At 41.2% G+C, this 21321-nt stretch overlaps 1 protein-coding gene across 2 annotated transcripts; it reads right to left on the bottom strand.

Moving 5' to 3' along the window:
* Window positions 1–1077: 1077 nt before the first annotated feature.
* Window positions 1078–20600, bottom strand: LOC142290850 (ecto-ADP-ribosyltransferase 5-like). Of its 2 annotated transcripts, none has more exons than XM_075334900.1 (4): window positions 20521–20600; window positions 16399–16480; window positions 6558–7245; window positions 1078–1588 (listed from the first exon to the last, which is right to left on the bottom strand). In XM_075334900.1, exons 2-4 carry the CDS (start codon window positions 16462–16464, stop codon window positions 1533–1535), a joined length of 810 nt encoding a protein of 269 aa, XP_075191015.1. In that variant the 5' UTR covers window positions 16465–16480; window positions 20521–20600; the 3' UTR covers window positions 1078–1532. The 2 variants fall into 2 exon arrangements, with proteins under 2 accessions (XP_075191015.1, XP_075191006.1); XM_075334891.1 differs by having other exon boundaries at window positions 1078–1591.
* Window positions 20601–21321: the final 721 nt, after the last annotated feature.

Genomic DNA, 21321 nt, shown 5'->3' on the forward strand with positions numbered 1-21321 from the left:
GATAGGCCACTGCCACTTCCCTTCCCTTTACTATAAGTATGTCATTACAGATATCCCTGACTGTCAGCAGCTTCGTTATCTCATTATCACACTGGTCTTTGCTTTGAGCATTTTGACAGACCCCGTGATAATGGTAGATAGTGAAGCTACAGACAGGCAGGGCAATGTCTTCTAATAAAGTAGTATCAGGTCCTGTGGAGCAGCGCACTCACTCCACAGCACTGAACATGCCGTCTACTCTGAACAGTGAGCTCACACTGCTCCCCGCAGATATGTCACCTCCATGCTGTGATAGTTGGATAAGCATAATCTCTGCATTTCCATTCCCATAGTAAATAAAGCTGTTTCTTTAATGATTTTTTAATAACTTATATCTGGAATGTATTTTTTTGTTTTTTTTAAAAAAGTAATATATTAAAATAAAAAAGGAGGGAAAAGTCTTCATGATGCTCTTTAACGTTCCAGTAGTAATTAAACTGATAGTGCCTATATATGAGAAAAACCTATTCTGAACTAAAAAGTGTTTGTAGCATTCCCTTTGAGTTCAACCCTTTTATAGGTGTTAAATAGAAGTGATGGTATTAGCAGTGTTTCTTTATTATTTTGTTAACTGAGACCCCGAGTAATCAAACAAATTTTAACAGAATTCTGACGTAAATTGCATTGAAAAAGAAAAAAAAAAAATTCGCAAAATGTTTGTTGTGCAAACCGGATTTGGGCAAATATTTTGTTTTCACGCCAGTTTCTCACAGCATTGTTAAAAGTGCAAGAGTTGGGGCACGAGGATGCCACAGCCTGTCTAATTTATGACGAGCTGTGGCGTTACTTATGGCAGAAATCTTACTCTAATGACTGGAGTAAACTTTCTGATTTACTAAGGTGCATTCTCCTCCTAATAAATCAGAAACATCTGCCTCCAACACACCATGTTACCAACACCGGTGAGAAAATTGCCGTTCTTGATGAATTGAGGCCTTATTCCTTAATAGAAGTGATATTACTGGAATTATTCTACTCAGTGACTCAATATCCTTTTTATTTTACTTCTGTTCTGAAAGAATGACAGGAGAACATACATATTGCAAATATTACTTTTAATTGCATTCCAATTTTCCATTTAAAAACAATACAGATTTTGCAAAGTGCTAAAGGGTTTGGGATTACACTTTCTAATATTAGTTTAATAGATTTATGTAAAAATAAAAAACCTTAGAAGATTCCCAAAGAATAAATCCGTAGCTTTCTACCATACTTTCAGATTTAATTCCTCAGCATTTTAGGACCTCTGTTTGCAGTCACAGAATTGGAACAGTCTTGTTACTATCCAGAGGCTAAAAGCCGACATACACTGATTTCACAATACTATCAGATAGTTATGTGTTTTTAACCAGAAAACTCCATTATTGCATATTTAAAGATAATATAATGACAAGAATGTGATTATAGAAAGCAAGTGCGCAGGCAGGCGTGCACCGGAAGCTCGCTTGGTTTCTTCTTAAGCTTTTCTCATCATCCATTCAGCTTTTTGCAGATTATTGTTTTAGCAACATGGACAAGGTAAAATTATACTGTTTCTCATCCACTTGGGCTGCTGATTAAAAAAAGTTTATTAGTGTCAGTCACAAATAAGCTTCTTACACTTAAGCATACAGTAAAATGATAATATTTAGCCAGTGTCAAATATATAATCATACTTCAGTTGTTATTTAATATCAGCAAAATTGACAGGATAATCTGATGATGTTACCATATCTACATCTCCAGTAAATTAAAAGTCTTTGGTTTATATGTTTTAACTAAATATCAGCGAATCTTTTGAATTTCAACTTTCCGGAGCTTCGTCAAAGTGTTTCACTGCTAATTGAGAGTGTCTTCCCTTAAACCAATGGTCATATCACATGAAATAGTTAATAATTAACATTTCCAATATTTCCACTTTATGTTGGCATTGTATTTTAAAAGTCTATAGGGCCTTTTCATCAAGATTGGCCAAGCGCACAATTGTGATACGCCGGTCTTGCTGAAATAGAAAGTGCCGTATTTATTAAGAGGCGCATTGTCACGCTGTACAAAGGCTAGTAAGACGCAGTACAGCGTAATCCCCACTAGGCGGCAGCAGAGTAGTGAAGGAAAGACAAAGAAACACTGTAACGGAAAGGCAACTAAAGTACAGCAGAGTAACTTCAGCAATGATAACAAGTGAATCACCAGGGGGCAAAAGAGTAGTCAAACAGTCAGGGTCTAGCCAGGAAAGTCGAGTCACTGCAAAGGGAGGATCAATATCAAAGTCAGAAAGCAGAACCGAGTCAGAAGCCGGGAGATCAGGTATGCAGAGGGAAACACAAACAACAGACAGGAGAGGGAAATCAGGGACCAGAACAGGCAGACAAACAGGGGCGGGTCAAAGTCAGGACACAGTAGCAGGGAGGCAGAACAGATCAGTAACACTCACCAGAGCCAGTATACAAGCTGCAAGGCAGAAATATCATTGCCACTGAGCCATAGGTAGAGAGGCAATATATAGCATCCTGGGATCCAGAATGAGGCAAGGGAAGTTAACCCCTGACATGAACAGGCTAGAGCTGGGTGTAACCAGCAGCAGGACAAAGGCGGCCTGGATCATGATCAAATCACCAGATTTGACCGATATAAGCTGTGGCCACCATTAGTAAGCCCCTATATACAGCATTCTAGAATACTGTATATAAGTGATAAGTGCCCAGGCCGATCTGTATAATATTAAAAATACCTTTTATTATACTTACCTGTGGGGCGGTTGGGTCCAATGGACATCACTGCTCGCAGTCTGATGCCTCGTCTCCTCCTTCCATCGCCGTCCTCCTTCCCTGCTCCATGTGCATCATCCACACAGAGTCCACCATTGCACTCCTCCGCACTCGCACTTCTCGCTGCTCTGCTGAGAGCAGATCAAAGCACTGTAGTAGGCATGTTCAGGCAGTCTGTGACCTTTCCCTGCGCATGCGCATTACAATACTTTGCTCTGCCCGCAGCTGGGCCCATGCACAGGAGCGCAATCACGGACTCTGTGTGGATGAAGTAGAACGTGTCATCCACACGAAGAAAGGAGTGCAGTCATCACAAGAGGATAGAGGCACTGGACCGAGAGCAGCGATGCCCATTGGACTCGACTGCCCCACAAGAGAGTATAATAAAAGATGTTTTTATGTTATACAGAGCAACCTGCGCTCTTATATACAGTATTATAGAATGCTGTATATAAGGGCTAACTGGTGGTGGCCACAGATTATAGGGATCAAACCTAGTGACCTAGTTTCCTTTTAATGAATTTGGTGCCTCTTATAAGTGGTGTCCACCTCCATACTCTGCGCCAGAAATTTAGACTGTAGATGAATTTCTGACGTACAAAGCGGTGGCATTTTTCATGAGTTTGACTGGTGATCATGATGAAAAATACATTAACAATTAAAAATACGAGTAGCTTTTTTCCTTCTTAAATGGCTTTTTATGTTTTTTTACATTTTTTTTTATTATTGCTTATTTTTCTAAAACCAAATTTTACTTTTCAGGTTACAGGAGGAGATCACACATAATCTTTCTTTTGTTTCCCTTTCCAACCCGGCCTCACCACCAAAAAGTTGCAACGATTTTGCACAGCTCCTCATTCCGCAAAAAAATTTCAAGTGCTGTTACATCATTATCTGACGTAATAGCTTTGATGAATCGGCTCCTATTTATTTTTTGTGACTTTTATAAGTTTTATAGCAATTTTCAAGAAACTTTCAGAAACTTTTTTTGGAGTTTATTCAAGTCTGAGGTGCCTTTGAGGGGTCAATACAGAACCTCTGCACAGATAACCTCATCTTATAAAGTGCAACCTTTATAATAGTCCTGGCAGGACCTGTTGAAGTGCATTAAAGATCGAAACGGCAGTTGTCCAGACGCTGCCCACATCCCCCTGTTCTCCTACACCGTTTTATGTGATGAAGAAATAAAGAGAATTTTATGCATTTGGTGAGCGCCACCTTAATTTTTTTCCTTCTTGTAATGGACTATAGCTTCATTTATGTTTTATTATGTTACCACAATAAAAATTCTTTGTAAAAAACAAAAACATTTTCATGTTGCTAGATTCTGAAAAACATAACCTTGTTTTTTTTTGTTGATTAGAGCTGTATGAGGAGCTATTGTTTGAAGGACAAGTTGCAGTTTTTATTGCTTTTGGGTGCATGTGATCAATTTTATTAATTTTTTTACGAGACAACGTGACATTAAATTAATATTCAGACATATATTTTTAAAGATTTTTTTATGGAGTGCATTGAGTAGGATGAATGGCAGGCTTATTTTATAGTTTGGTTTGTTGTAGACAGTGATCTCCAATATTTATAGTTTATTTATATTGTATCACTAGAATCAAGTGATGAAGGCTTGTTTTTGTGCTCTTGACTTATTTTGTGCTTTTTATTAAAAAAAGTTTAATACAAAAGAACAAAACAGCAATACTATATTTTTTAATGATGTTTACATGAAGAGCTGAGTGACAAGCTAATTTTATAGTTTAAGTAATTGCAGATGCAACAATTAAAAATATGTGTGTTTTTTCCTTCTTAACCGCTTCACCTCCGAGCCTGTTTTCACCATCATGACCAGGCCATTTTTTCAATTCTGACCAGTTTCTCTTTCTGATGTAATAACTCTTAACCTCTTCACGACCAAGGACATACCAGTAGGTTCTTGGACGTGTCTGTCCTGTTACTGCCGCCTCGCACAGCGAGTCACTGAAATACCTACACATGTCTGCTGATCTGATCAGCACACATGTAAAGCTAACAGACGCTGATACGATTTAATGTGCTTCGACAGGGATCGCGCCATTTCCTGCTGCCATCGGCAACCCCGTGACATGATCACGGGGCACCACTGTGTTGGTTTGGCTTTGCGGGGTCAGATGATGACTCACGTCACTGTCATGACTCACTTCCTGTGAATGCTGGCAGAGCGTTGGCATTTACAGGAATACAGCATTTCTGCTGATCAGAAACGTATCTACTGTTACAAGGGAATGTTTGCAGGTGCCATATCACATTGGCAGAGCTCCAGAGAAGCCAAAATAGCAGAAAGCCCCACATCTGACCCCATTTTACCAACTGTGCCCTTCAGTGAGTTCATCCAGCGGCGCAGTGAGCATATTGACACTACAGGTAAAAATGCTTTCTTACTAAATAAAGGTTTGTTGCTTCACTTAATTTTGAAGGCTATAGTTTTTTATATTTTTCAGTCGACAGATGCATGTGAGGGCTTGTTTTTTGCAGGATGAATTGGAGTTTTTGTTGGAACCATTTTGGGCCTCATAATATTTTTTGTTTGCTTTCTATTCTGCTTTTTGTAAGGCAGAATCAAGAAAAAACGGCAATTCTAAAATTGTTTTGTTTTTTTTTACGCCATTCACCATGTCATAAAAGTGATAAGACAGTGATAAGACAGCATTATTCTTTGGCTCAGTTCGATTACAGTGATACCACATTTATATAGTTTTTATATGTTTTGCTGCTTTCTCAACGTAAAAACTATTTAAACAAAAGCAGTCAGCTGAGAGCGATAGCTTTACTAATTTTGTTCACTGATGGAGCTCTATGGTGGCTTGTTTTTTAGTAGTACCATTTTTATTTATTTATGTGTTTTTGATCACTTTTTATTCCACTTTTTTTTCAGCTGCATGATGAAAAGACATAGTGTTTGCTACTTTTTATTTTTTTTTTACTGTGTCCATTGAAGGGATCGGGTTGTTACAGATGCCACGATACCAAATATGTGTCCTTTTTCTTTTCTTAAAGAAATATAACTATTTATTGGAATCATTTTTTTGTTCTTTATTTCCTGATTTTTTATATTTTTGTAGGTTTTTTTTACTATTTTTTTACTTAGACCTTATATAGGATATTATTGCAACCCCGAGTCACCATGATGATGCTTATACCATGGGGGCACCAATCAGAGTGGAGATTGAGCACGATCCCTCTCCCAATCCCATAATTGCTGCAATCGTTATCAATTGCAGCATTTAGGGGGTTAAACAGCAAGGGACGGTCAAGGGACCATCCCTGTCTGTGACAACTGGGGCTCGGTTGTCAGGAAATTCGAGATCCCGTCAATGATCACGCCAAGCTAAGCACATGTGCTTCCGCAATCGCCATGACATACCTATACGTCCTTGGTCGGGAACTACTTCCCTCCCCTGATGAAGGCTTCCCAGCCGAAACGGATTTTGGGGCGGACGCCATTCCTGCAAGCACCTTCAACTCTGACTTTGCATAGGTGAGCTTAACTGGTTATATGCCATGTGTGACTCCAGCCTTAATATGAGATCAGAATCACTTAGTTTGTGATGTTACATTTTGAAATAAAAGTCAGTAGTGCGAGCTGCCACACAATCCAAAAGTCATATGTAGCCTATAATGATACCAATAAAAATGAAAGCTCATCCCACACAAAACATGCTCTCACATACTTAATATAACTACGAGTATGTAACAAACATTAAAATGAGTCTGAGATTATCACCACTTATGTCTTACCTTTAAAATAAGCGCAGTTAAAGCGACTTTTGATTGTCCCTGTACTGATTAAGGTGAAGTTGTGAGTTTGTTTTTCAAATGATGCGATCTTGAATAACTCATATCCAGGGATTAGTACCTCTTTTTCATTAGGAAACTTTGAAAACTTCATTATATTAGCCCCATAGCGTGTTTGCATAGTGAAGAATGATGCGGTGCCAAATCCTTTAGCTACATTTATATCTTCAGAGCTAGAGGTAAACTGGCCAAATCGGAGACGACCCTTTGCACTTTTAGCAGGCACAAAGTGAATATTCGACACTCCTCTGTATACCATTTTTTTTTGGCTCTTTTTCGCTAACAAGTTAACAGCCTTAGTCAAGTAATAGTGCATTGCCTTAAAATGAAATGCATTCTTGTAATTTTGTATTGAAGTGCCGACATTTCTTGTTGCTGTATTGAAAGGCCCATAGATACTACCTGAATAAGCGACCACTGCAATTCCATATTCATCTTTAAATGTTTTTGGAACCTTAATGGTTGGTTTGACAATTTTCCAATAAGAAGTGGCATCTTGCCAGGAACTACTAAATGCCTGATTGGATTGAAGTTCAGACTTTAATATGCCCGGGACAATTTTATCCATTTTCTTTCTGCAACCTTTATATTGATCATCAAACATCTTAGGATTGTCATCCAGTGGTATCTCCTAGAGAGGAGAAAAAGGTGATTATCCACTTCTACTACCAGGTCTCAGCTTTACCTTAAGGGCTGTATCTATAACATGCAGCAATCTTGTGTAGAAATGTTAGTGTAATAAGATCAAAATGAACAACAGTCTACAATAGAAATAAATAAAATAAAAGATAATAAATAAAATAAATAATAATAGCTTGATGACCAATAGGTCCAATGGATATTCACCCCACCCATGAGATCAACCAAACTGGGATACCCCTCCAAAGATTGTAAAGCTGCCACTGTATAGCTGGACATACACATTAGATAGCGGTCGGCAAAACTATTGCTTAACAAACAGTTCTATCTCTCAAATAACCAAAACACAGAAGCGCTCATTTCTGTCAAATGCAGGAGCGACCACAGACTGCAGAGGGCCCCAGTGCAAGAAATCTTTTTTGCTCCCCCCCCACCCCTCATAACACAACAAAATAATGTTAACATATAGATTGCACAGTTTATTCCTACTTTAGGACACAACTACTAAATCTAAAGAATAAAGTTCCATATTTATCAACTGAATATAACACAGCACAGTCCTGCCGCCTTTCTATCTTGTTACAGCTTCAGTGCTATCTCCAATGCTTCTAGTTACATTCGCTGGAAATGGCACAACCTGTATACCATGTGTGTTTTGCAGCTTGTCAGTGGTATACAGCTCAAGTCTGAAACTAGTGATTGTCTACAGCGGTCACATAGGGCACCTGGGCTGTGATATCTGCAGCAATTGTAAACAGAAGCATCAGGGAATGCAACACTAGAGCTGTCAGGTGGAAGAAAGATGAGGATTATAATTTGTTAAATGGATTGTCCAGACAAAGGTCTTTACCTGGAGGCCAACTTCTGTAAAAATAACAAAATAAATTGTATTCACCTGCTGTCACCTCCTGTATTTAGCGCTGCCGTCCTGTGCTCTCTGCCAGCATTAATTAAGTCACCGTTCTATGGGAAACAGGACCGCTGCACCTTGTGGTGCATGCAATTCAAGTCACTTGACCGCTGCAGCCAATCACAAACTGCAGCGGTCCTGTGTCTGGTAGAACGGTGACATAATTAATGCTGCATAGACCACAGGACTGCTGGCGCTGGATCCAAGAGGGTGACAGCACGGGTGAATAATTATTTTGTTAATTTTACAAAATGTAACTCCCATTAGATTCTTATCCCTGACCGTTTCTTTACAGTGAATGTATTATTTCACACAACTCCTTTAAAGTGAACCTGTCAGGTCCAATATGCACCCAGAGCCACAAGCAGTTCTGGGTGTATATTGCTAATCCCTGTCTAACCGTCCCTGTATACATAAAGAGATCTTTAGAAAAAGTATTTCTAAAATTCTTTTACCGTATGCTAATGAGTGAGGGCACTAGTCCCCTGGACGTTCGTTCCCCTGGCTAGTCGCCCCCATTAGCATGTTAGTACACCTCTGTGGGCAAGCTAATATGCTAATGAATGCACAGCCTCACAGGATGAACTCAATCACCTCTCCACTGCCATCGCGCCTGACGGGGGATTTCGGCTCAGTGCGCACGACCTCGAAGTTTCGGTCAGGCACACTATGAAGCCGGGTGTACACGCCCTGGCTTCAAACTGAAGTAGTGCACATGACCCATATGTTTGCATACAGAGGCCCCTGCTCTGCTGGAGACGGAGCTGGTGGGCGGAGCCTCCTCTGGGCTCTGAGAAATTATGCCATCCTGTGTGCCGTCAGCAGCTTCTGCAGAGAGTCTTCGCTCCTGCAGGCCCTAACAGGTGAGGAAGGGGCCCGTGTCAGCTCAGCATAACCATATACATTCAGCTGATCAGGCCACGGCTTCTCCTGTTAGTGTTCAAGCTGCTGTAGGCAAAAGAAATCCCCATATGTTTTCAGGCGCTAGGGGCCCCCTCTCGCTTGGGACCCCTGTGCGACTACACAAGCTGCACCGGCGGTATGTCCGCCGGTGGTCAAAAAACGTACCTATGTTCTCTATGAGAGAGCAGCTGCTAGAATAATCTGCAAGTAGGTTACCTCACTGCCGAACAAAAGAATCAGGCTGAATTTTAAATGCCCAATTTGTATGCTTTTAGACATGTATAGCCGACAGTCAGGAGGTCTGCATATATGTTAGAAGGTTGGACTTTCTCCATCCGGAAAACTTTATAAAATGTTTTCAAAAACAGGAGAACTCTGAGTCTGTATCAAATATTCACACAATTCATTTTTTATAATTCATTAGACAACAAACAAACATATTTTTTACATATCCTGATCCCAATTCACATTACGCAAAAATCAGAGCTGTTTTGCATAATGTGAAATGGGATCATGATATGTAAATAATGTGTGTGTTTATCGTCTAATGAATTATGAAAAATAAATTATGTGAATATTTGATACAGACTTAGAGTTCTCTTTTTGAAAAGTTTTAAAAGAGTCGTAAGGTATCTTATTATGTTTGAAATGTACCTTTGAAACTGTCTTGTGCTAACTTTATATAATGTGCTTGGGGGCCTTAACTTTATAATAAGGTACAATCTTCTTTATACTCTTATAGGCCAAATATCTCATTAACATTAACCCCTTCACGACCGCGGGCAGTAAAATTACGTCCTATTTTAACGTGACTTAACGACCAGGGACGTAATTTTACTGCCTAAACTTCATTTGATTGCCGTGGCCATAGCAACGGCTTTCAAATGATGTCCCCTGCTGTTTCTTACAGCAGGGGACCTTTGCTTGACCCCAGGGGGGGCGGCATCGCCACCCCCTATTGACGATCGATGTGATTGGCTGTTCAAATCTGAACCGCCAACCACATCGTTCGCACTAATTTCGGCAAAAATAATGCCCGAATTAGTGCGATACTGTGAGATCCAGCTATGAGATGCTGCAGCTGCTGCAGCACATCATAGGTGTACCTCAAACATGTCACCCCCAGCCCCTGCAGCACTGATTGGAGCGATCGTGCTATGACGCGCAATCGCTCCAATCAGTGTGCAGTGGGACGGTCTGATCTGCCGGTGGCCGCCCTCCCCAGGCCTGTGCTGGCCTGAGAGCCCTCCCCCAACATGTCTGCAGTGTGCAGTGGCTGGTACTTGTGGTACCATCCGTAGCTGAGGTCACCGCTCCTGCTGCACGTGAGTACTGTGCTCACCTTGCAGCCCGTGCGCGCTCCCGTGGTGCCCCTGCGCGCTTCCGTGTTAGCCCCTGCCCGTGCCCCCCTGCGATCTGCCCCCCCGACATCCCGATCTGCTCTCCCCCCCTCTCCCCGACATCCCGATCTGCTCCCCCCGCAATCTGACTGCCTCCCCCATTATCTCTATTCTGCTTCTGCAGCTCCCTCTCTGGTCTCCCCCTCTGCTCTCCCCCCTCCCCCTCTGCTCTCCCCCCCCTCTGCTCTCACTCCCCCCCTCTCCCCCTCTGCTCTCCCCCCCTCTGCTCTCCCCCGACGTCCTCTTACCTGTCTTCACCGGCCCGATCACATCTGCCTCCATCTCTGGGTACTTCCTGGGCATTCTGCTGATCTGCCTGCTGCTCCTGTAAAGCTGTCCATCTTTCTGCCATCTGTTCCTCCTGCAGCTCTTCTGGTCAGTGATCCTCTGGGTACTGTGAGTATAACTTTTTTTTTTTTTTCTCTATCCCCTGTCCATTTTTACACCTCATCCTTCTGTGCGTCCCGCTGAGCGCTGATCAGGGATGCAGATAACGTATCTGCATCCCTGCTCAATTTTTGGCGTGACTTTTTTTTTCCGTATCCCCGACGCTTTTTGTATGGCATCCGTCCGTGCGTCCCGCCAAGCGCTGATCAGGGATGCAGATAATGTATCTGCATCCCTGCTCAATTTTTGGTGTGACTTTTTTCAGTATCCGCAACGCTTTTTGTATCCCATCCGTCCATGCGTCCCGCCGATCGCTAATCAGGGATACACATAACGGATCGGCATCCCTGCTCAATTTTTGGCGTGACTTTTTTTTACGTATCCCCGACGCTTTTTGTATCGCATCCGTCCGTGCGTCCCGCCAAGCGCTGATCAGGGATGCAGATAACGGATCTGCATCCCTGCTCAATTTTTGGCATGACTTTTTTCCGTATCCGCAACGCTTTTTGTATCCCATCCGTCCGTGCGTCCCGCCGAGCGCTAATCAGGGATGCACATAACGGATCTGCATCCATGGTCAATTTTTGGCGTGACTTTTTTTTTTTACGTATCCCCGACGCTTTTTGTATCGCATCCGACCATGCGTCCTGCAGCGGCCGATCAGTGCACTGCGTCTGTGCGTTTGAAAAGTCAAATGGCGCTCCTTCTCTTCTGAGCCCCGCCATTTGCCCAAACAATTACTTTCCACCACATGTGAGGTATCTACGTACTCAGGAAAAATTGCACAATACGTTTTATGGTGCATTTTTTCCTGATAGCCTTGTGAAAAAAAAAGCTACCTAGTTGAAGCAACCGTTTTGTGGTAAAAAAAAATTTTTTCTTTTCACAGCTCAACGTTATAAACTTCTGTGAAGCCCCCAGGTGTTCAAAGTGCTCACCAAACATCTAGAAAAATTATTTGAGGGCTCTAGTTTCCAAAATGGGGTCACTTGTGGGGGAGCTCCATTGTTTAGGCACCTCAGGGGGTCTTCAAACCCGACATGGCGTCCGCTAACAGGTGCAGCTAATTTTGCACTCAAAAATTCAAATGGCGCTCCTTCCCTTCCGAGCTCTGCCGTGCGCCCAAACAATTGATTTTTACCACATATGGGGTATCAGCGTACTCAGGAGAACATGCACAATAAATTGTATTGTGTACTTTCTCTTTTCTCCCTTGTAAAAATGAAAATTTTATGGCTAAAGTAACATTTTTGTGTTAAAAAGTAAAATTTTCATTTTTTCCTTCCACATTGCTTTGGTTCCTGTGAAGCACCTAAAGGGTTAATAAACAAATTAATTAGTTAATAAATTAACAACTATTGGATGTGGTTTTGAGCAGTGTGAGGGGTGCAGTTTTTAGAATGGGGTCACTTTTGGGTATTTTCTGTCACCTAGGTCTCTCAAAGTCACTTCAAATGTGATGTGGTCCCTAAAAAAAAATTTTGTTGGAAAAATGAGAAATTGCTGATGACCTTTGACCCGTTCTAACTTCCTAACGAAAAAAAAATTTGTTTCAAAAATTGCGCTGATGTAAAGTAGACAAGTGGGAAATGTTATTTAGTAACTATTTTGTGTGACATATCTCTCAGATTTATGGGCATACATTTTCAAAGTTTGAAAATTGCGAAATTTTCAACATTTTCGCAAAATTTCCTAAATTTTCACAAATAAACGCAAAAAATATCGGCCTAAATTTACCACTGACATGAAGTACAATATGTCACGAAAAAACAATCTCAGAATCGCCAGGATCCGTTGAAGCGTTCCAGAGTTATAACCTGTCAAAGTGACACTGGTCAGAATTGCAAAAAATGGCCCGGTCAGTAGGGTGTTTTAGTGGCCAGGGGTGAAGGGGTTAAAATGATTATCCCACAATACAAAATTATCCCTTTTCCACAAAGTAAGTCTGAATGTTGTTGTCCCACCCAAAGGACCCTCCAATCACTAAAACATGAGTACCCATTTTTTTTTCACTGCAGTCACCACATTAAAGAACAGTTGAAAGGGAGTAATGGTCATGCATGTATCCTACTGCTCAAAAAGCCGAGGGAGACAGCAGAGTACTGTACTCAGTAAAGTAAATTGCACATGAAGCATGCAGTTAAGATTTACGGAGGACTTAGGACCCCCATGCTAAAGACTGGTAGAGATCGCAGCCAGGGGTCCTCCAACAATCAGAAATGCATCAACTGTACTTTGAGCAGGTAAAATACATCAGTTGTTGGACAAAGTCTTTAAAATAAATCATTAATACATTTGCTTGAAGGAATGCGTTATTTATGTTGCTGTATGTGAACTTCACATTAATTTTGTATCCCATTTGTACATGACACTTAACTTAGAGGCTGTATGGTAATGGTGATACACCCATCTCTCAAAACATTAAAACAACTGACAGGTGAAAACATTAACACTGATTACCAGGGTTTCCAACTATCTGGAAATTCCTTGACAGTCAGTAAAAATAGTGCACTTTTTTCCCCATTCAGAAAAAAAAAGTCAATTCGTTACTACTTTTTTTTCAAGCATTGTACAGATTACAATGACTATCATTTTACAGTTTGCAGAGAATACTGCTAGTATCACAATATCAGCACTATGGGTTGTAGACATATATTACGTAAAATCTTAATAATTTATAGTTTTTCTAATTGTCTGTAAAAAATGTTCTCTGTCTTTTTTGGAGGTAGTTGGCTAGGGAAAATATAAAATCAAATTGGCATTTCTGTTGATTACACCTATCGAGGGGTGGAACACATTATGCGGTAAGTGAATACTCATTCTTGATGTTGATTAGAGATGACCGAACACGAGGTTTAGTGTTTGTACCGAACACCGACTTTACAAAAACAACATAGTTCGGATGCTTTACGTATACAAACCACTTGCGCGAGAATCACTGTGGTTAGATATGCTCAGCCAACTGAGAGCTGCTTGCAGTGTTTGAATGGCTTACACTGGGTGTAGTAACAGTGAGATCGGATGTAGTGTGAACAATAAAAAAAATGGAAAAACCCTGCCCTCTCTCCCCTAGAAGTGTTCTGTTTATGGCTGGCTGCATGTAGGCGGAGATCTGAACTGCCCAATTACTGACTTCGATTGGAGTTCAGGTCAAGTCCGGGTCCCAAACTGAACTTTATCTAAAGTCCGGCTGAGCCCGCCGAACCGAAGTTCCACGAGGTCACTCATCTCTAATGTTGATGCATTGGAAGGAGAAAAAATTGGCAAGTGTAATGATCATGGTAACTTTCACAAGGGTCTCACTGAACTACGTAGATGACTAGGTCAGATCCTCTCTAAAATAGTCAAATTTGACAGGCACTATGCGATATCCATTGATCAGCATCTACCAAATATGGCCCATGGAAATACAGCCAGTAAAGTCGTAACGGGTGCTAAAGACTCATTGACGGCAAAAACATCTTCTGTCATGTCTTCACAACATTGTAAATTACTGGTTTACTTATACCTTTGTATCTTCATTGAATATAGTGCCATCTTATCACATGTTCTCTCATTGGGTGTTGTTTAATTTCTGCCTCATTTGTTATCTATGCAGTCTAACTTTTGCTCCTTATGCTGGGTTCACACATAGCGACAGCGACAACGACGTCGCTGTTACGTCACCATTTTCTGTGACGCAACAGCGACCTTGTAAGTCGCTGTTATGATCGCTGCTTAGCTGTCAAACACAGCAACGCAGCAGCGATCATAACGTCGCTACATGTGCAGAGAGCAGGGAGCCGTGCACACTGCTTAGCACTGGCTCCCTGCTCTCCTAGCTACAGTACACATCGGGTTAATTACCCGATGTGTACTGCAGCTACATGTGCAGAGAGCAGGGAGCCGTGCACACTGCTTAGCGCTGGCTCCCTGCACTCCTAGCTACAGTACACATCGGAATAATTACCCGATGTGTACTGCAGCTACATGTGCAGAGAGCAGGGAGCCGCGCACACTGCTTAGCGCTGGCTCCCTGCTCTCCTAACTACAGTACACATCGGGTTAATTAACCCGATGTGTACTGCAGCTACATGTGCAGAGAGCAGGAGCCGGCAGCACAGGCAGCGTGAGAGCGGCAGAGGCTGGTAACGAAGGTAAATATCGGGTAACCACCTTGGTTACACGATGTTTACCCTGGTTACAGCTTACCGCAGCTGCCAGATGCCGGCTCCTGCTCCCTGCTTGCTTCATTTCATCGCTCTCTCGCTGTCACACACAGCGATCTGTGCGACACAGCGGTAGAGCAACAATAAAAAAATGAACCAGGGCTGTGTGTAACAAGCAGCGATCTCACAGCAGGGGCCAGATCGCTGCTCAGTGTCACACACAGCGAGATCGCTAATGAGGTCACTGCTGCGTCACAAAAACCGTGACTCAGCAGCGATCTCAGCAGCGATCTCGCTGTGTGTGAAGCCCTCCTTAGGCTTCAGTAGTCATCAGCCTTTTCACTAGCCTTACCCTTCTTGTTAGCAACAACCATCTTTATGTTATGGCGGCATTACAGGAGATGATATATCGTGCGATCGCATGAGTGATCGCACCCGCCCCTATTGTTTGTGCGTCACGGGCAATTCATTGCCCGTGTCGGACAAAGTCGTTAAATCCCCGTCATAAGTACTTACCTCCCTAACGACGTCGCTGTGGGCGGCAAATATCCTCTTCCTGAAGGGGGAGGGACGTTCAGCGTCACAGCGACACCACACAGCGGACGCCCAATAGAAGCGGAGGGGCGGAGATAAGCGGGACGTAACATCCCGCCCACCTCCTTCCTTCCTCATTGCCGGCAGGATGCAGGTAAGTTGTTGTTCGTCGTTCCCGGGGTGTCACACGTAGCGATGTGTGCTGCCACGAGAACGATGAATAACCGGCGGGAAGGAGAATGACATTATGGAATTGAACGACGTGTCAACGAGCAACGATAATGTGAGTATTTTTGCTCGTTAACAGTCATTTGGAGGTGTCACACTGTACGACATCTCTAACGATGTGCGTCACGAATTCCGTGATCCCGACGACATATCGCACGATATATCGTATCGTGTAACACCGCCTTTAGTCATGTTGATTGTCTCTTGCTAGATTATCCTATTATTATTACTAGTATTAGCCTTTTGGGTTGCTTACCTCAGCATAGCACAATAGGGGAATTATTGTGTTTCCCTTGTTAGCGCTCACTCATAGGAAAAAGTTTAGCTGTCTGACAACTCATTCTCCTAGAACAGAGTGAGGGTGTCAGAATGCCTACTGATTAACTGTAGCCTAGTATATAATCAGTATCTATTATGCGTGATTAGAATGATGTGCTATGATAATATAATTGTAACCAATAAAAGTTATATTTTAATTGAGTTATACATCAATACAAAGTTCATCCTCTTTGACCTGTTCCTCTCATTTTTCTGCATTAGTGGGTTTCTTGGTAAATGCCTGCGCAGTTATTAAATATACTGTATGTTACAAATTAAAATGACTAGAACAATTTATACTATTTGGTACACTATACCTGTGCCAGAAGCCACTTTGTATGAAAAGTAAGGAGGATGAGCACAAATATGTTCCACTTATTCATTTTAGATTCTTTATATCTGCAAAAGAAATACATAGTAATTTCTATTGAAGTTTTAGTAGATTCATATCATACTACATGCACATTCAAGGTCTGTATAGGATGACAAGGCTTTTCTCTCCCAAGGGCCCATTAAAATGTCTGGAATCTTTCTCATAGACAATTAAAGAAAATGTTCTAGTTTTTGATCAGATTTTCATCAGAATTTTGTCTGTCAGTTTTCTCAGGTATGGGGAGCAAGGGGGGGGATGTTGAGTAAACAAGCATGGGTTTGGACACAGTATGGAGAGCAAAAGGGGGATGTGAGAGGAAGAATTATGGCAAGCAGGGGTGTAAATGCATGCATGAACAGTATGGGGAAGGGGATGTATGAGGTGACAGTATAGAAAGTGAGGGGGAATGTATAAGGATACAGTATAAGGAGTGAGGTGGGGTAATGGGTGCAGAAACAGTATGGGGAGGGGGCATATATGAGGAAACAGTAAGGCGGAATGTGTGAGGAGTCATTATGGTGATTAACTGGAGGAATGGGTGCAGACACAGTATGAGGATTTGGGGGACTGTATGTGGAAACAGCATGGTGAACAAGGGGGTAGATGAGGAAAAAGTATGGTAATGAAGGTGGGGGAATGGTTATGGACACAGTATTGGGAGCAAGAGGGAATGGGTGTGGAAACAGTATGGGGAGCAAGGTGTGAGGAGACAGTAAAGAGAGTGAGAGGTTAAATATGTAAGGAGGCAATAAGGTGACTAGGGGGAATGTATGAGGAGACAATATGAGAAGGGGGAAAATGTATGACTAGACTATTGGGGGAAATAGTGTGAGGAGAAAATGTGTGTGGGCGTAAAAAGCATGAGAGGGCATAGAATAGAGACTGGGTAGTGTGGGGGCAAAATTGAAAGGGGGTAGCACAGGGAGATAGTGTGATGACACAGCTAGTACGGGACGGTATGCTGAATAGTAGGAGTATGATGAGGGGGAACAGTATAGAGACTTGGCAGTAGGGGACACAGTGTGAAAGACAGTGTGAAGAGGGGGTCCAGTATGGAAAGGAGATGGCAGTGTGGAGCACATGTACCATATAAGAAATAGTGTGGGGGTCATATTTTGTGCAGGGAACACAGTGAGGGGCAAATATTTTTTCAGGAGCAAAGCATAGGGCAGATATTATTTTTTTTCCTGAGCATTATAATGACACTTTTATTTTTAAGGCATTGCGTCAGGATGTGCTGTTGAAAAATGGAAAAGATGGAAGTCTTCAGAGAAGAGTTGTGGTTGTGAAAGTTATTATGGTATCTGGACAAAATGTAGGAAAGAAAAAGAATGACTCCTATCAGAAAAGATGTCACTTTAAGGGTACCTGGATATAGATGTTTATTTTTAATCCTCCTGACTAATTCTCATCAACAACAAATCCCAGTGTCTCCTTACCTTTGATAAATACATACTAGGAGTTGTAGGATCATGTCACACAAATGTATATGGGCTGACCTGACATTACATACATTAAAAGTAAAACCCTTTAAAACTATTAATATTTATTGAATTATTTTAAAATGGGAAATATCCCACAACATGTTAAAATGACTACTGCTAAAGTACACACACAGAAATTGGGGATATGCTATGCCCTGATATGGTTCTCCCTCTTGTGCACTACCTGACAGTGGAGGTTGGCACCCTAAAAACGATATGGCGCTCCCACTCATCGTCAACTGTCCCTGCATTGCCCTGTGTATCCCTGCAGGGAGAAAGTGCAAGTGCCTCAATTAGGTGAACAATGCATGAACAGAAAATTCAATTATGTCTGGCAGGTTCAGAGCATCAGTCAGCTATCATGCTAAGATCTGCTACATCACTATTTCAGTCTACTAGCTATTATCAATCATCAAGTAATTTAGGACTCTGTTGCTGCTACATCTGGCTATATAATATCTAGCTTTCTTATGGGCCTCCTGAGGAAACAGTAAGGGGAAATGCGTTGAGGTGAGGCAATTGGTCTATATAACAGGAGTGTCATAAGTAGCCTCTTTCTTGACATTCCTGTAATCATATTTTTGCTTTGAACCTGCCATACACAATTGAATTTTCTTTTCATGCATTGTTCACCTAATCCAGGCACTTGCACTTTCACCCTACAGGGATACAAGGGGTAAATACAGGGACTGTTGACAATGAGTGGGGGCGCCATATCATTATAGGGTGCCAACCACTGCTGTCAGGTAATACACAGGAGGGAAAACGATATGCAGGCATTACATATTTTCCTTTTCTGTGTACTTTAGCAGTAGTCATTTGCAAATATTATGGGATAGTTCCAATTTTAAAATAGTTCAATAAATATCAATAATTTTATAAAGGGTTTTCTTTGTAATGTATATATTATTGTGACCACCCTTATATATGTAAACATTTTTCTTGCTGAACCTGACATTATAATTGATGTACCATGTATTGATCGTGGTTCTGGTGCTGAATTCATGTACAAATGGTGCTCCTGGTGAGGTATTCATCTACTGATAGTGGCTAAAGTGATGTATTCATGTTCTGGTGGTGATTCTGGTGATTTATTCATGTACTAATGGTGGTCCTGGGGATGTATTCATATACTGATGATGGTTCAGGTGATGTATTCTTGTACTGTTGGTGGTTCTGGTGATATACTCATGTACTTTAGGTGATCCTGGCAATTTATGTCTGTACTAATGGTGATTTTTGTGATGTATTCATGTACTGATGGTGGTTCTAGTGATGTACGTATGTACTGATGGGGATTGTGATGCAATGTTTCTATACTGATGGGGATTCTAGTGATGTACATGTTTACTGCTTGTGATTGTGGTGATGTGTTTGTTTACTCCTCTTGACTCTGGTGCTGTTTCTTTGTGCTGTGATTGGTTCTGATTATGCACACATGTAACAATTCATAACTTGTAAGATTATGTGATACAAGGCTATGATAATAAAGTGTTGTGTTGTCTTGTAAAGTTAAGGGTTACTACATTTGTATTTATGTGAAGTGGTTGTCAAAGTTTGTGCTAAAAGTCTACAGGTTCTCTATGTAACTAGCGACTTCTGAATATTCACAGTGAGTGCACTGCAAGCTGTCAAGATATTCTAGTGGCAGCGGTGATAGCGGGAGGTCACAAAACTGCAAGTATGCAGTCATGTGCTAAATAGTTATACAAGTGAATTGAGCCAGGCCTGACACATCAAGTCAGAATGTGTCAAATTGCATACTTTCACTCACATGATAGTCCACTCTTGCCGTCGGCACAGGAGTATCCTGAAAGTATGTAGTGTGTATGCTGTGAGAACTCAAAATTCTGTAAACACCTAGAGTGACTGCAGACTTTAATCACAAATCTGGACAACCCCATAATTATAAAATTACACCCTGTAGCTAGCCCAATCCTAACAGTGTAATATACACACTGTGAGGATTCAGCTCTGCTTGCTGGTGTCAGAAGCCATCACATGGCCCCTCCTATGCAATTGTCATAGTTACGCTAATATGACGGCTAGCTTTTCATCCTACTTCTCTGAATGAAGCAGGAGCTGTAGTTTTCCACTGAACATTGAAAGAATTAGGAAGAACAACTAGTCGGCACGTGTCTGTAAGTGTGAAAATCGCATATGAGTAGTCAAATGGCGAGTAGTGACTACTTAAATGCCTGAGCTGGAGAATGGATGTTAAACTGATATCTTATCCCGGCTACCTGAAAACTTTCACCGCCTCTGACTAAACTTTACAGTGATGCATTTGTTTACAAGTTTAATAGTATATAGCCCAAGATAAGTCTGTCTTGTGCTTTTTTTTTGCAAAGTGTACATATAAAAATTATAAACAACATAAACCAAAAAGCCCAGACCTATAAGTATTGCAAATTTGGTATAACTGAGATACAGTGACTTTACATTGTATTTTTTAGACGAATTACAAAAAGCTTGCTCATTGAAAATAAGTGCACAATTTTGCACAAAATGTATATGTACAATGTTTATCTGCATTTTTGTGTACAAGTAATAATAATGTGCTTCTAGGTAAACCACCTCACCTGATGGGAATTCACATACTCTGGTCGACACTCTGCATCTGGTCCTTCAGTTCTGGGGCTTTTCACTTTTTAAATCATTTTACTTCCTTATTCAGACAATGTCCCAACGCAAAACGGTTATATACTTCTGATGAAGAGATTAAATTGTGAAAAAACCACAGAACTGATAAACTGCACAATTTCTGTTGAAAAAAAGATATCCATTATTGATGTCTTCAATTTCGTAAACATTAAAACTGAATAAGTTAATATTTTTTCACTGAGCTCCTAGAGAAATATTTTCAGTAATTTTGACTAAAGTCAGAAAAACATAAAAGAACACATATAGAAGCAAATAGTAAAGCAACGTGTGAAAGTAGAATATGTGCTAAACCTTAGATCCTCACAGTACCCCCCTTTTTCTCTGCGAGTGACAGCTTTTTACACTCTAGACTTTCTCTCAAGCAACTTTATCAAGTAGTTATCTGCAATGGCTTCACATGAACTATTATGTCTCATCAAACGTTCATTTGTGGAATCATCTGCTCTCAGAAAGTGTTATAAACCATCAGGTGTAAAACCGGGAGTGGTGAGCTGTATTCCATGGCAAGAAGCAGTCAATTAAGTAAAGAGAAATGACCACTCATCAGTATTTTCAGTAGTGAAATTCAGTAAGTATATAAAATTGCTATAACTTTGAAGTCCTCAAGTGCAGCCATGGAAATTATCAGGTAATGCAACTAGCTCTCATGAGGACTGTCCCATGAAAAAAGACCCAAAACTATATTTGCTGCAGAAGGATAAGTTTATAAGAGTTACAAG

The sequence above is a fragment of the Anomaloglossus baeobatrachus genome, chromosome 1 (genome assembly GCF_048569485.1).
Source record: "Anomaloglossus baeobatrachus isolate aAnoBae1 chromosome 1, aAnoBae1.hap1, whole genome shotgun sequence".
Lineage (NCBI taxonomy): Eukaryota > Metazoa > Chordata > Amphibia > Anura > Aromobatidae > Anomaloglossus > Anomaloglossus baeobatrachus.

Coding starts and splice junctions, on each gene's coding strand:
- LOC142290850 (XM_075334891.1), bottom strand. CDS start 16,464: ATGAATAAGTGGAACATATTTGTGCTCATCCTCCTTACTTTTCATACA. Junction 7,246..16,398: donor CAAAGTGGCTTCTGGCACAG/GTATAGTGTACC, acceptor TCTCCTCTCTAG/GAGATACCACTGGATGACAA. Junction 1,592..6,557: donor TAACTGCGCTTATTTTAAAG/GTAAGACATAAG, acceptor TTTTTTAATCAG/CAGCCCAAGTGGATGAGAAA.